Source organism: Grus americana, chromosome 6, assembly GCF_028858705.1.
Source record: "Grus americana isolate bGruAme1 chromosome 6, bGruAme1.mat, whole genome shotgun sequence".
NCBI lineage: Eukaryota > Metazoa > Chordata > Aves > Gruiformes > Gruidae > Grus > Grus americana.
Window position 1 is genome coordinate 10,166,392 of NC_072857.1, and position 15,041 is coordinate 10,181,432.

General features: G+C 45.6%; 1 protein-coding gene across 1 annotated transcript; it reads left to right on the forward strand.

Annotated features, from left to right (window-relative positions):
• The first annotated feature begins 1,750 nt into the window (after nucleotides 1-1,750).
• LOC129208161 (5-hydroxytryptamine receptor 5A-like) lies at nucleotides 1,751-13,962 on the forward strand. The gene is made up of 2 exons (XM_054830451.1): nucleotides 1,751-2,552; nucleotides 10,567-13,962. The coding sequence occupies exons 1-2, from the start codon at nucleotides 1,770-1,772 to the stop codon at nucleotides 10,897-10,899; spliced, it is 1,116 nt and encodes a 371-aa protein (XP_054686426.1). The 5' UTR covers nucleotides 1,751-1,769; the 3' UTR covers nucleotides 10,900-13,962.
• Nucleotides 13,963-15,041: the final 1,079 nt, after the last annotated feature.

The following is a 15,041-nucleotide window of genomic DNA, read 5'->3' on the forward strand; positions in this document are numbered from 1 at the left end:
GAAGTCCTTTTCTCCTCATACTAAAAGCTGCTAAGTAATGCAGATAGTTCTCTCTTTGCTGCTGCCTTACACTACAGCGCTTGTTAGAACTCTTATAGGAAAGATCAACTACAATTATTAAGAGTCTGGGAAAGGATTTATTTGCTTTATTGTTCATCTGGTGAGTGAAGTGGCATCCAAAAGCTAACCAGCAAAACAGCCTGGTTATTGTGACTAGTCATTGTCTTTCATTTCTGTAATATTTCATCATTGTTCCAGCTTTTGAAGTTGGGACCCCTGAGTGAGGCAAGCTGGACCCTGCTTGCTGTGGGTAACTTGTGGTGCCATAAGAAGTTTGTGTTTTGTCAGATGGTGCTGTTAAGAACACTGATTTAAGCAGCATTCATTGAGACAGGACTATTCTGACCCAGAAAATATTCCTTCTCTACCTCAAAAACGAGCAACCAACCTCCTGTCCCCAAACTACCCCGTTACAGTCTGTGATTACAGATGTGCCAGATATTTGCAAGGAAACGAACTTCACTGACCTTTGATCTTATTTTCATCATCATCATTTTGATCAAGAACTTCAAACACCTTTGGAGAGCTCTCGATGGCACCAAATGACCTGGTAAGGGAAAAGAACCGGTATTTTGTCCAGTAACTGAAATTGTCCTGGTCTAAGGGGGTGGGAATGCTGGTTACGGGTTGTAAAGGACCTATAAAAGCAGGTTGGGATAAAGGATACCTCCCAAAGACCTCAGATATACATTAAACACATCTTAAATATAATATCCAGGTTGCTATATGATCCTGTCATGCTACTTGTCACCATTTATTACTCAGGAAGTGACAAAGCTCATTGCTGTGTATCCTTTACACGTATCACCCCATAAACATGTTACCAACTTTAAAAGAGATTGTATAATAGGTTTAAAATTATTTTTGAAAATTTTCAATTTTGAGGGTAGTTACTGGAAAGGGCCAGGAGAAGGGCACGTTTTCAGAGGCGGGGCGTGTGCCATTAGTAAAGAAACCGTGCCATGAACCTGCCCCGGACCCGAGATGTTCCCACCACTTAAAAATTTAAGACAATTTCAGATTTTATTTTTTTTTTAAACTGCAAAAATTCTCATTTAAACGCTGCACCCTAGAAACAACTGGATTTCGGTACTATAGCCGCCACATACCTTGCAGGCTGCGCCCGGCAGCGGTGCTCGGCGGCGGCGGGAAGGGGCCGCCTGCTCCAGGCGAGGCGACGCTCAGGCGGGGGCGCTGAGAGGAACATGGCGGGCGCGGGCCGTGGGGATAGGGGGTGTCCCGCCGCCTCACGGGGTCTGTGAGGGGAAGGGGGCGTCCGTCCGCCTCACGGGGACTGCGGGGAGAAGCCGGCGGAGGCGGCGCCTCCCGCCACACCGGAGCGGACCGCACGCCGCGCAAGGGGCTCCGCCACCGCCTCCGAGGCGGCCGCTGGGGCGGGGCGGGAGCGGCGGTGCCGCCCTCCCCGTGCCTGCCCCTCGCCGCGGTCCCGGCGAGCCTCCTCGTCGCCGCCGCAGCCGCCCCGGTAATGGGCGTGAGGAGCGGCCGGCGCGGGCGGCAGCGGGTGCCCGGCGGCACCGCGGGGGAGGTGCGAGCTGCCTTGAGGCGGCGGCACGTGGCGGGCAGCCGCTGAGGGGTGACCCGGTGTGGGCTCCCACTCGCCGGCAGCAGGGACGGGGCCGCAGGCAGCCTGGGGCGGGGGAGAGCGCTCGTGTGTGGGAGTAGTGAGGGGCCGAGCCCCAGTCCCGGGCATGGCGGAGACCCTGAGCCCCTGCACCCCACAGGGCCAGTGTCAGGCCAGCACGGGCGCCAACACCTCGTCAGCCAACGTGGACGCTAACGCCTCCTCGGCTGCCTCCGCGCTGGTGGGCGGCAGCACATGGAGGGGCCGGGAGCCCTTCTCCATCTTCACCATCCTCATCCTGACCCTGCTGGTGCTCCTGACTGTGGCCACCTTCCTCTGGAACCTGCTGGTACTGGCCACCATCTTGCGAGTGAAGGCTTTCCACCGCGTGCCCCACAACCTCGTGGCTTCCACAGCAGTGTCAGACGTGCTGGTGGCGGCCCTGGTGATGCCGCTGAGCTTGGTGAAGGAGCTGTCGGCTGGGCGGCGGTGGCGGCTGGGCCGGGAGCTGTGCCTCGTGTGGGTCTGCTTCGACGTGCTGTGCTGCACAGCCAGCATCTGGAACGTCACCGCCATCGCCCTGGACCGCTACTGGTCCATCACCCGCCACCTGGAGTACACGCTGCTCACCCGCCGCCGCATCTCCAACATCATGATTGCTCTCACCTGGGTGCTGTCCGCCGCCATCTCCCTCGCCCCCCTCTTTGGCTGGGGGGAGACCTACAGCCCTGAGCAGGAGCGCTGCCAGGTCAGCCAGGAGCCCTCCTACACCATCATCTCCACTGGCGGGGCTTTCTACCTGCCCCTCTGCGTGGTGCTCTTTGTCTACTGGAAGATCTACAAGGCGGCCAAGTTCCGCATGGGGGGCCGCAGGAGGAATGCCGTGGTGCCCCTGCCAGAGGCTGCCCAGGTAAGGGTGGGGATGGGGAAGAGAACCCCTGCTGCCTCCCCCAGGCACCTGTGCTCCTGCTTCTCGTCTGCTCCCAGCTGGGGACCCCTGCATCAGTGGTTTCGGCACAGCAAGAAGACTGAGACGTGCCCTGGGGCTCCTGCGTGAATGTAGCTGTTACGGACTAGATGTGAGCGGTAATTAGCCAGTCAAAAAGTGCCACTCTTGGAGAAGAGTTTTATTCTCATTTTTTTCTTAAATGTGCTATAAGAGTAAGTGACAGGTGCATTCACTGCCAGTCTTGAGATCCATTTTAAAATAGTCTCTGAACTTACCATTCCTTGTTCCCTCTTTATCTTTTTACAGTGTTGTTGGGGTAAACAAAGACCCAAACAGATCCCTAGGTTGTGTACAGAGTAAATGCATGCACATTTATCTACTAGCACGGACTTTGTGTGGGATCTATCAGTGTCTGAATAGATTTTAGTAAGCAGATGATACACTTTATTTATGTGCTTGGGTTATTTTAACTTGAATAGTGGGAACATACTACTCACTGCATAGTGTTGAGGCAATGAGCAATGAATTGTTTCTATTTTAAAATTACCAGCTGTCTTAAAAAATACATCCTTCTTCTTATCCCAAACGTTGCCTGTGTTCCTGCAAAGCCCTAGTCATGTGGGAGGTCTCATTCATTTTGGGAATACACCTAGCTGACAGGAAAGCTGTGTCCCTGTGGAAAGGTTGGGGACAGCTCCTTGTGTCCCATTAAGTCAGGCGCTCTGCATGATGACGCTGTCACTCGTGCCATGTCACCAACGTGGACAGTAGTGCTTACTGTGAACTCCACTTGCTGTCACATACCCTTATTTTCACTCATAACTGTGGAGGACCTGATTTTTTTATAGTACATTTTTGTGATTGCATGTTGTACTTGCTAAGTCCAGTCCCTTCCCCAGTAACAAAAGTTGAGCTGTGTCGATGTTCAAGATAGAGACACGGAGGATTTTCTGTTCACTGGGGCTAATCCTGCAGAGCCTCACTCCTCTGCTAAATCCCTTTAACTTTGATTTGGAGTCATGGTAGGAAACATTGTATTATGGTCATGAATAAAAGTCTGTAGGTTGTGTTCCCTGATTCTAGCAAGAAAGAACAGCACTGGCAATTATATATGGTCAGACTTGCAGACTTGGGTCCTGATGTCTTGAAGATGTTTATAATATAAATTGATTTATGAAGCTGTCTTCCATGCAAAAGCAGAAAATATGTTAAAAAAGATGAGAATATCTCCTCTAGCGGCATTCTTTATTTTCCTATGTCCTTCATCCCCTTGTTTGCACCAAATTTCTTTCCAAGGTGTAAGTATGATTAATGTATTGCTTGGAGTTAATGTATAATCTTTCCAAGCGCAAAAGCTAACTGAATATTTGTAGTGTTGTTGCATGCTTTATCTTTTACATACACACCTACTCATACAGGACTAGTTGCTTGGAATCTAAAATTCTAGGAAGCTAAATGAGCTGAAGCATTGCTGCTTAAGTTTTAGCCTATACAGAGACACATTGCTGGTATGTCAGGTTTAACTTGAAAGAAGTCTGGCTCCTAATTGTCATAGTTCTGTCTGCAAAAGCCCTTGCGTAGGCACAGCTAGGCTGGCAGGTAAGAGCTTTTTGCTGATGCAGTGTCTGGGAGCTGGTTTAGGCTATACTGACAAAAGAGCTCCTGTCAGTGTGAGCTGAATACCCGTTTTGGAGCGGTTGCCCGTATACCTATTACTGCAAATGCTCAAGCCAGTAGTTCTTCATCTGTCTTATATTGGCAGTGATTGACATATTAACTTCTCTTTTCTTGAATCCGCAGTTGGTATATAGTGGCAACCTTCCCCATTGTCCCAGCAGCTTCATTTGCTGACTTAAAAAGACTTTGTGATTCACATGCAAACCTTTACTTATCATCTAAAGGAAGAGCTGATGCCTAGCTGCACATAACGTGTACATTAAATGAACCTGTGGATCAAGGGAGCTGGCATTCAGGATGCATTTCTTCTTAGTTTTCTTTCTAAGTTAAGAGACTGAGACTTACTCACCAAGTTTTATCCTGATCTCCTTTAAGCATATAGGAGCAGGGTCCAACAGAACAGTAGCAGTTCCCCAATGAATTCTGGAGAAGAATATTCAAACACATCACTACTGTTCCTTTGGCTATTCTGAGTCATTTTTTGATTAAAATTTTACTTGTGTTTTTCAAAAACACTTTTTAATGTCTTTGAAAAAAATTAAGGTGAAGGAGATGGACAGGAAACAGCTGAGGTGCTTCTAGTTTTAATGGCAGCTTGTTTCTTACTTTCCCTTGAAACAAAAAATATGCAGAATTGTGACCCTAATTTAGTCTGGTGCTTTTAGAATTCTTTGTTTGCTCATTGTGAAACTCCTTAAAATATGAATTCTACAGTCAATACTGATGTGAGTGACCCTCATAAAAATGAATGACATACCACCACTGACAGAGAGCTATACTCACCTTGTTGACAGTAGGTAATAATTTTCTCTGTAAATAGTCCAATTGAAATAAACAAGACTGCTTGAAAAACAGCAGATACTGCTGGATAGTGCCCTTTTAAAGCAGTGAAGTCACTTGTAGCATAGGTTTTGCCCAGCAAGAACAAGGATGGCAGAATCTGAATGTCAGGTTTACTTAGATGTAGCAATTGCAGGGTCAGGATTAAATTTCCATGTGAGGAGTTAGAAATCAAGTTCTGTTGATGGTTGGGGTTTTGTGGGTTTTTTTGTTGTGGTTTTTTTTTTTCTTTCTCCCCGCTCAAAGTACCTTGTATATTGTATGAGTAGTTAGGCCTGATCCAAACCTTATCAGTTTTGTGAGGGTCCTTCCCACTACTTATTATTATCAAGCCCCAGAGCTCCAACGGTGCTATGTTCTGCACCTTGACCCGTTCAGCCTATCCAACCCCTGTAACCAGTCAGGACAACATAGGAGAGAAAACACATTCTCCTTCTCTGAAGGAGTCGCAGACCTTCTGTTTCTTATTTCTGCCTCTGACTGTCCAAGTAGAAGGGATGAGTCAGGAAGCAAAGTGCAACTGTCCAGAAGAGTGGCAGCAGATGTCAGGAGAAAGATGAGGCAGGAAGCAAGGTGGAGTGGCTAGCGATTTCCTGGAAGAAATGCAGAGCTATTACTGCTTACAGAAGAAGAAAATCCTGTGAAAAAACAGGTGTTCCTTTCCCTATCAAATGTACTATCTGTCAGATTGGTGGAGCATCCAAGAAAGTGTAGACATTCTTACGTTTCGATCCTTCGTTATGCATTTCTCGTGTTCGAAGAGCAAGAAGTATGCCAAGACTGCACTAAGGCAGTAATGATCTTTTTCTTTGCTGAATCACACTGTAATAGGCAAAACTCTGAATTTGTGGTAGTAAGCCAGATTTGATTGATGTTTATCATTTTTATGGTTGTTCAGTTCTCAAGTTATTGCAGACCCTGGAGGTATAGTACAAACTTATACACAGTACCTGCCACAAAGGACCAGTAATAGCAATCATTAAAGCTCTATGGAACATTTTAAATCAAGGGATTTCATTAGAAGCTCCTTGGTGGCATGTTTTTTATAACGCTGCTAGGAACACAGGCATTGGGAACATACAGCTCTAGGAACATACAAACATTCAGTAGTAGTAATTTACTGGAGATAGACAACAGAAGTGGCATTGAACTGTAACTACTCCTCAACGTACAGAAGAATGAATTCTGAAACTTAAACCAAACTGGAGAAGAATTTGTACTTGAGAGCTCTTTTCCTTTATTTAACTCTCTATGACACTCTCACTGGACAGCGGTCATCTCTGCACTTCTCAGAGCCTGTTGTCCTGGAAATAGCTGATTTCATGAATTCAGATCTAATTCTGGCCTCAGAGTAGCAGTCCTTTCATACCGGCTTTTTTCCTCGCTGCTCCTGACTCTCAGCTCCTGGAGCAGAGCTTGGGCGGTGGAAACAAAATCTGCACCCAAGGCACAGAGTACTGCTAGGCACTGAGTGAGAACAGTTTGGAACACCATGCAGAGATGCTCACATATGAGAGATGTCCCCAGTGTAAACTGGGGCATCTTTGTGGATTGCTTTAATTTACAGTCTGTGACCACCTTTTCCCCTGTCGCAGCTTGTTCATTAGTCCTCATCAGTAGGCCCAAAAGGGGTGGAAGGGTTTTATATTGGGCTTGTCCTTTGTTCCATACAGCACAGGGATAATGGCCAAGTATTGTGACTTATGTTAGAAATTGGAGTCATGCAAAGCCTCCAGGATTGGCACTGGAAACTGCGGATTTGGTATAGTCAGAGCCGTGTTTAGTTCAAGAAAATCACAACTGACAAGGCTGGAAAGCAGCTACATAATCTTTTTGGCCTGTGCTCTTGTTCGGACAATGCCAAATTACGGTGGATTACCCATGCCTGCATAAGGGGGGGAAGTCCTTTAGCAAGGTTCACCCATCCAGTACTGTGTACCACAACAGCATTTGCCTACAGTAGACTCATTTGCTTTCCGTGTCCTTTGTGTGGGTTAGCTTATAACAAACAGCCTTGACAACATAGTCTTGGGGGCTGATAGTTGTAGCAAGGATAATCACCAACCAGGCCAGGGAGATGAGTCAGGTCTGCAGCAAATCATATAGAAAGCAACAAAAGTTAAAAAATTTGAAATTATAATGAAAGATTGGACTTTCCTAGCTTTGCAATATGCACTGATACATATTTTCTGATATGAACAGCACTTCAGATTAAATCCGTGTTTCACTTTAAAAATGTAGAGCAGGGATGAGGTGCTGGCAGTCCTGTAGTAGGTGTATATGGTGACCAGGCAGGGAGGGAGCACAGTACCGCAAAGCTGATGCATTTACAGGGACATAGAGCACAGGGGCATGGAGCACAGGACCTCGCTAGAAACCCTCTGTGAAGTCCGGTCCCTTTTGTGATAGTACAAGCCAGGAGCAGCTGGCCAGCGGATCGCGGGTCTGGCAAGTGGCAGCGCTCACGCCGGGGGCTGGCACTTGGAATGGTACCCCATGCCAGGAATGCCCGAGAGGCGGGTGTTGTGGCAGGCAAGCCTGATGGAGAGCCAACTGAGTGAGGGTCGTTCACAGCGTGTGCGGCTGGTCAGCTGGAAACCACGTACGGGCTGAGCGTTAGATGCTGATGATCATGGAAAACTGAGCTTTCATACAGCTTCCAAGGTTTAGATGCTTGTGTAAGTCCTGCTGAAGGCACAGGCTGAAGGACCTCGCTGAGCAGGGATACTAGTTACCTTTTCAAGAACATTTGGTGTATCCTTTTCAAAGGATTTCTTATGGAGAAATTGAAGCAAAATATCTCCAGTCTGCCAGGGATATTTACAGTTTACTTAATGGAAGGTTCCATGAGAAATCCCATTATTTTTCTTAAAGCACGAGGCTGCTATTTGCACTTTTTTTATTATTACTGCTATTACAACATTATTCAGAAGTCCCAGGCAGAACTAGTCAAAAAATAATTGAAAAAACAGCTATGACAACAGAGAAAGTAGAAATTATGTAGATAGGAAGATAACTGCTGTCCTGTAATTTACAAAAAATGCCATGATCTATTTTCACTTGCTGTTTAGTATTCAGAGGCCTGATCTAACAACCAGTGGAGTTTGTTGAAACTCCTCTGATTTCAGTAGGAGCTTGACCAGGCTGTAAATGCATGCTTCATTAGGGAAAAGAATGGAGGACTGTGGTATCTTCTATCAAAAAAAAAAATTAAATAACTTCTTCTCACAATATGAAATTAAATGATAAAAGAGTTGCTACTAGTAAATTCTGCAGTTCAGTCACAAGCCTTTTAAAACCTGAAGTACCGAAAAGAAAAGGCTCTGATTTGATGATGGCCCACTGCAAGCTCTATCTTTTGAGTAAGAGTTGGAGGTTAAATGTAGTACCAAACTATGCCCAATGCTAGTGACAAAGTCTTTTGTATGGCTCTTCCCAAGAGGCATACTTATGTAGCTATTCCTCAGGGCTAAGATGTAATCTTTCAGGGTTGCTTGTCACAAATTTGTCCTCCTGTCATACATTCATCCCTTTTTGCAGAGTGTGATTAAGGAAGTGCAGAGCAAGTCCTTCTGCAGACAAATGGTGTGATCCTTGCTACATGAGGGGTATCCCATTTTAATTGTCAGGACAGATGTGATTTTCATTTTCCTCCGTTATTTGCCTGCGCCCATAATCTGCTGCTCTTACATTCTGCAGCCATGTCTCATGTCTGAGGGTGAAGACAGGGATATCCATCTTGAAGAGTGATTGTCTAGCCGTTGCCAGCGCTTCCCTCTCAGAGTTGCAGTGCTCGTATGAAATAGAGGCCCTCCATCTATTACAAAGCTTGCACAAAGGTGGCACGCGCATGTGGAATATGTAGCTAATTTAACAACAGGCCATCTTTGGAGTGGTGTCAGAGTCTTGCAGTGCCTGTGAGTTATCACTTAGGCAAATTTTACAGCCTCAGGTTGCATCCTTAAACTGCTTATTTTATTGCACTGTCTTCATAACTGTAGTGCCTAGAATTTTAAACTCACAGATACTTTAATCTTCAGATTAAAATCACAAGGGAGTATCTTTTTCTGGACAGACTCTAAGCACGTTATTAACACGCGCCCAGACCCTGTTTGCGAGCCTTGGTGCCACCGGAGCTCCGTGCTGTACTCACTGCGCAGATGAATGTCTTGCCCTTAGGAAGAGAGGAGACAAGAAGCACCGTCAGCAGCCTGGAGTAGCTGACGTCTTTCCCCTCTCTATGTAACTTCTGTTGAAGCCAGAGTTTGAACTGAAGGCTGATTGAAAAGGCGTTTTTCTGGCAATGGAGTACTTTTTGTGAGAATACCAAGTAGAGCTGAGTGAAATAAAGGACAGGTGACAGAAGACAGAAAATGAGGACCAGAAAATGCTGCTTCTCCTGCAAAGCTTTTCTTTGATTACTACCAGAGTATTTTATAAGCTAATTCAAAATGGTGGCACATTTCCTGAGGGTATGTCATTCCAGGTGCATCCTTGTGCTCCCAGTGTCATAGACTGTGTTGGCACTGTGACCAGGCTGCAGCTGGTGCCATACGCTGCTCTGTCCCTCTCCAGGAGGTAGAAGTGCCCATGGTGAGATAGCCTCTGTCAAGGAAGAGCAGAAGGCACTCAAGTTCTGTCTTTTATAAGGGACTCTTACTGATGGTTTTACTTTCCACCAAAATATTTCCAAAGTATTGAATTTTATTTCAGGCATTTCTGATTTTTGGGCGGTAATGAAATACTGGTATTTTCCAAAGATCAGTCGTGCTTCTTAAAACTTTCCTTCAATTGAAATCCCATTCTTTCATTTAAAAAAGGTTCTGATGGAAAAAATTTTGTGCAGATTTATCGGAGTTTTTTGGAGTATGCTCTGTCCCTTCTGCAGAACAAGTGGTAGTGCCAAGCTCCTGCACTCACCAGGAATGGAATTTTGAGCTCTGTGTCCAGGCAGTATAGGCTGAAGCTCTTGTAGTCAAAGAGCAGGCATTTGTTGCGGGTCCCTCCCTGATACCTTAGGGAAATGACCCGAAGGGACTGCAATGGAATGAAATTCATTTCCAGTTCAGGCCTGAGAAACCCTAAAGGTCGTGTAGCAGCACAGGAGAGTCTGGTGTAGGGATAGGCAGAAGGCCTTTGTTAGCCTTTCTTAACAACCTGATTTCCCACTAGGTATCAAGGATCCAATAAAATAAACTGAAAAAGAATGCCCAGAATACACATGGCATCAGTTACTCTTTATTTAGCTTTGGTTTGTCAGTCACAGTCAGCAGCTTTTCCAACATAATGACAAGTCTGGTAATTTTGGCACTCTGCAGCGTTTTCTTTCTTTTAGCATGGAAGGAATGGAGTTGGGGCCTTTTGTGGTAGGTGCACAGATGTCGTGCTGTCATTTAAAAGTAATACTTCACTCAAACAAATTGTCTTGGTAAGAATCCATGTTTGCTTTTGTTTTGAGGTGAAGGAAGCTTCGCATGAACCACAGATGGTGTTTACAGCTCGTCATGCAGCTATCACTTTCCAGACAGATGGAGAAACATGGAGAGAACAGAAAGAGAAAAAGGCAGCTCTGATGGTTGGCATCTTAATTGGAGTTTTTGTACTGTGCTGGATCCCTTTCTTCATCACAGAATTAATAAGTCCCCTCTGTTCCTGCAACATCCCACCCGTCTGGAAAAGCATCTTTCTTTGGCTTGGCTACTCCAATTCTTTCTTTAATCCTCTCATTTATACAGCATTTAACAAAAATTACAACAATGCCTTCAAGAACCTTTTTGTAAAGCAGAGATAAAAGGGGACACAGAGGAGAAAATGATGCCTTTATTGCATAATACAGAGATTTCTTGAGGGAAACATGTCTGTGATATGCACAGTTTTCACGTGCAAGAGCCACTGGAGGGGATTTAGGACCAATGAAAAAGAAGATGGAATATATTTAGATATAAACCTACTGACAGTTTACAGTTCCCCCTTGGAAATAAATATATGCTGCTCCAGGGTTTGGCAAAGAAGGTCGAAGCAATGACTACCTCCCATCTGCTCTCGGAATCAACGTGTGCTAAGGTCTGCAAGCAAAGCACTGTATGTGTCTCATACCATGACTGTCAAACCTCACTGGGCTGGTCTCATCCTACCAGCTACAGGTGCCATTCTGTAGCGCTCTCCTCATTAGCAAAGGCACCGGGGGAACTGCTAATTGAGCAGTACTGAAATGTCTGTGATATGGGCAGGATGGTGGCTTTGGTTTTGAGATTTATTTGGAAGGGAATAAACATGCTGTATTCAATCAGTTGTTAAATTGATGTGAAATTAAAATGGATGACTAAGCAGCTCAAAAACACGCCCTACTATGATTGACGGGCTGCGTGTTTTCTAGTGAGCGGCAGTCCTTGATGGGAGGTCTTGGTGAAATACAGGTCAGTTAGGTCCCCTGGGGTTAAGTGAAATTTTAGAGCCGAGTGTAAGATTAATCATAGCGTGCACCCGCTTGCACAGGAGGAGGATCTAGCATGGTGTTTTCACCTGGATTGTACTCTCGCACTCCATGTTTTCTGAAACCCCGGTGAGCTCAAGATAGGCACCTGATTCCCTCCAAGTGAAGTGGGACTGTATGCATTACTGCTTCGTACTACCATAAGAGTAGGCATGTATTTGCTGTTGCAAACACCACACACGTCGTATTCAATCACCCGGTTTGCTGGCCGCAACACGTGGGTGTTTGTCAGTGGTAGGTGGGTGTCTGCACTGCGCTGCCTGGCGTCCTTGCACCGTAAATGTTGTGCTCATCACCCTGCCCCAGTGCATTCCACAATTTGTCAGCTTGCATTGACGTTCTCCTCCTGTAAGAAAGGTATTGATGCCATCAGGACTAAGTGACACCAAACACTCCAACGTGACTTAAAACCAAGCCTTAAATTGCTTTTCCAAGCTCTAACAAACACCCTTGTCCCAACAATACATACATAAATATATAAAAGAGAAGTCCATGCAGACTGCCCAGTCTCTCTCTCTCTCTATTTGTTCCTCTAGTGGGTTTCCCTTCCACCCCTTCCCTGAGTGGGGGATGCTGACAGTACCTCTGTGTTTTTCTGCTGTGGCAGCTTTTCACTGACACAGCATCCCAGCACCCGCTCCCATCTCCTCCTAAAGCTTCTTTAGGTGCCGTAAGAGCAAAACATCATAGCTCTGATGGGGCTGGGCAACATCACACCTCCTTTTGAAGCTGAGGTTTAACCTTTTACACTCCCTCTCTCAGCCAGTTTTGTGTTCTGTGCTGCTTAAGCAACCCTTTGACTCAAAGCGTACCCTCAGGTACTGCAAAGAATGACTAAAAGTCATGAATTTCAGCTCCAGCAATATACACCACTGGCATCTTGCTCTTACTGCAGCGTATCACACTCAGCCTTGTCTCTGACAGTTACCAAACTAATGGGCATCGCATCAACACCAGTGCTGACCGTGAATCTCCTACCCAAGTCTTGGTGTCCTGGCGGTCTCCCACAGGCAATGGCAGCTGAGGTCTGTTTCCATCAGCTAAGGGACCAACATACTTAACAGCCATGTCAGAGAGGTATTATCCAGTAGCTTCTGTATTCGGAAGAATAAAAAAAAAGGATGCAGCCTTTACTTGTGTAACTGTAAAGCAGCATTTACTGCAGTGTAGCGTAACGTGATTTGTGTACCTCGTGATGTCAGATTGAGCTTTGTGCCAGGGATATGGGCAACTTAGATCAAGGCAAGTTCCAGCTCCTTTCTAAGTGACTTTAAACAAATGCCGCCAAACTGCACGTTCCTCCAGTTCCCTAAGGGAACCGCCTGGCCTCCTTTCACCAGCACAGCGTGTGGTGAGGTCCGGCACTGCTGTGCTTCACACCCTGTGGTGCTGTGGAAGTCCAGGGTGTGTCTGCAGCACAGCCACCTGTGTATCTGACATACCCGCGAAGGATGCCTCTCCTCTCAATTTCAGTGGGATTTAAGAAGTTTTAATAACCTAGAATTTCAAAGAGTTGTTAGATAGTGGCTCAGACTTTTAAATGCCAATTCAACTCTTTCCCTTGTGAATCTCAATTTGCCTGCATGTGGAATAGCTACGGCTCACACTGGTGTTTGGAGGTTTAATTAAACTGGAAGGAAGGCTCGTATGTAAGAGTCTAAAAGTTTCTAAAACCTGCAGGCCTTATTCAGAACCATTGATGAATTTTTTTCAAATGAATTGAATTTTTTCATGTAAGATAGTCACTGTTCTAAAAACCTTAAAATACAAAGAGTTGAATATGGAAAGAGAAAATGAAGCGATCACCTTAAGCTGGTTGTTAGGAGCGTACACATCTCGTGCATGTGGCCACTCCTGAAGTTCCCCATAATCACGCTTTGGCCAAACTTCAGTGCCTGTACCCCATCTGCCTGGTAAGACGAGCCATTACTGGTGTGCAGGGCCGTCTTCAGCTACCTTGGGAACTGGTAGCAGGGCTACTGATGTAGCGTACGACGTAGCTCTCCACCTCCTCAGAGATGAATTTAGCTTCCTTAGGAGGTGAATCTGAGCCTCTGCCATTTTACTGTGAGAAGTTCTTCAAGATAACTAGGTTAGTGCTCTGCCCACCCAAGCATCCGTGACGGCAGTGAGTTGTGCCATGCTTCCACCAAAAGCAGCCTTGCTTCATACTCACCCGGAGGAGATGAGAAACACGCGGAGCTTTAGTTGCGCTACAGTGCAGTCTTAGAAAGCTCTTAACAAAATCAGCTTCCCACACTGCCTCTGCGCACGTCTGCATTCAGAAGAGCAGTTGCACATATTCAGGATTTAAAATCCTGGATTTTAATCACATGGAATCTGAGCTTAGCATAGGGAGGAGAAATTTGTTAGCTGGGGTTATGGTTGGATGCTGCTTCCTGCTTAAAGCCAGAAAAGGTGGTGCAGTCCCCTGGCCTCCTGCACAGCGAGCACAGCCTTTTACCTATGGATTTGTGTGCCAAACCCAGTACTTGGTGCAGCGGGACCATAACTGTCAGATACACATCAACCTTGATTAAAATGGTTGGAACTGTGGATAATTTTCTACCTCCCTTGGTACTTTATTTCTGTGATTAATTGCTCTCATTATTAAAACCTGCAACTTTATTTTAATTGAAAAAAAGAGGAGAGAATAAAATTGAGCATGGAGGCATTCCTCTTTCTGGCTCTTCAAGCATTAGAATTTAGATCTTGCATTATTGCTGTGTCGTTATCCTTGGCTTTAAGATGGACCAAAGAAAATATGGAAAATACGACTCCCATGTGAACTAAGATAAATGATACAGTATCTTGAATATCTAAATAGAAAAAAAAAAATGTATCAGCTATTCTGAAGAAACATCATTTGTAGTGTTTTAGTCATTATTTCCCTAAACACAAGTTGCCAATTTAGAGTACAGTCACTTCTGCTTGTGTACTACTATTAATTTTATTTCCTGACACTGTGTCTGCCCTAGAACTCCTCACTCTTGCTCAGCTGAAGGATGTTGCTGTATCCTGCAGCAAGGCTCCGAGAACCCTGCAGCTGTATCAAAATTAAGGCCTCAGTTCATTGAGCTGTTGGAATCCAGACTCTGCAGAAACCAAAGAGCTTTGGAGGATGAATGTGAACAGAAAACATTAATAACTTTCTCTGCTCCTCCTCGCTCCATGAAACCCACATCCATGGTACAGCTTCCACAATGAAAGCTCTTCAGTAATTCACTGTTAGACCCAGGAGTTCCTGATCGTTCAGCCGAACCTGGCTGCTTCTAAATCGCTGTGTTACATGGGAATTCCCAAGCAATTCCTCCATGAAGATTGATGTAAGAAGCAAGAAAGGGTTTGGCCCTAAGAATACACATTGCTGAGTTCCTGTGAGCAGCAACTGGTAAGCCAGTCTGTCCCACAGTCACCAGGTAGGAGCAGCAGCTGATGAC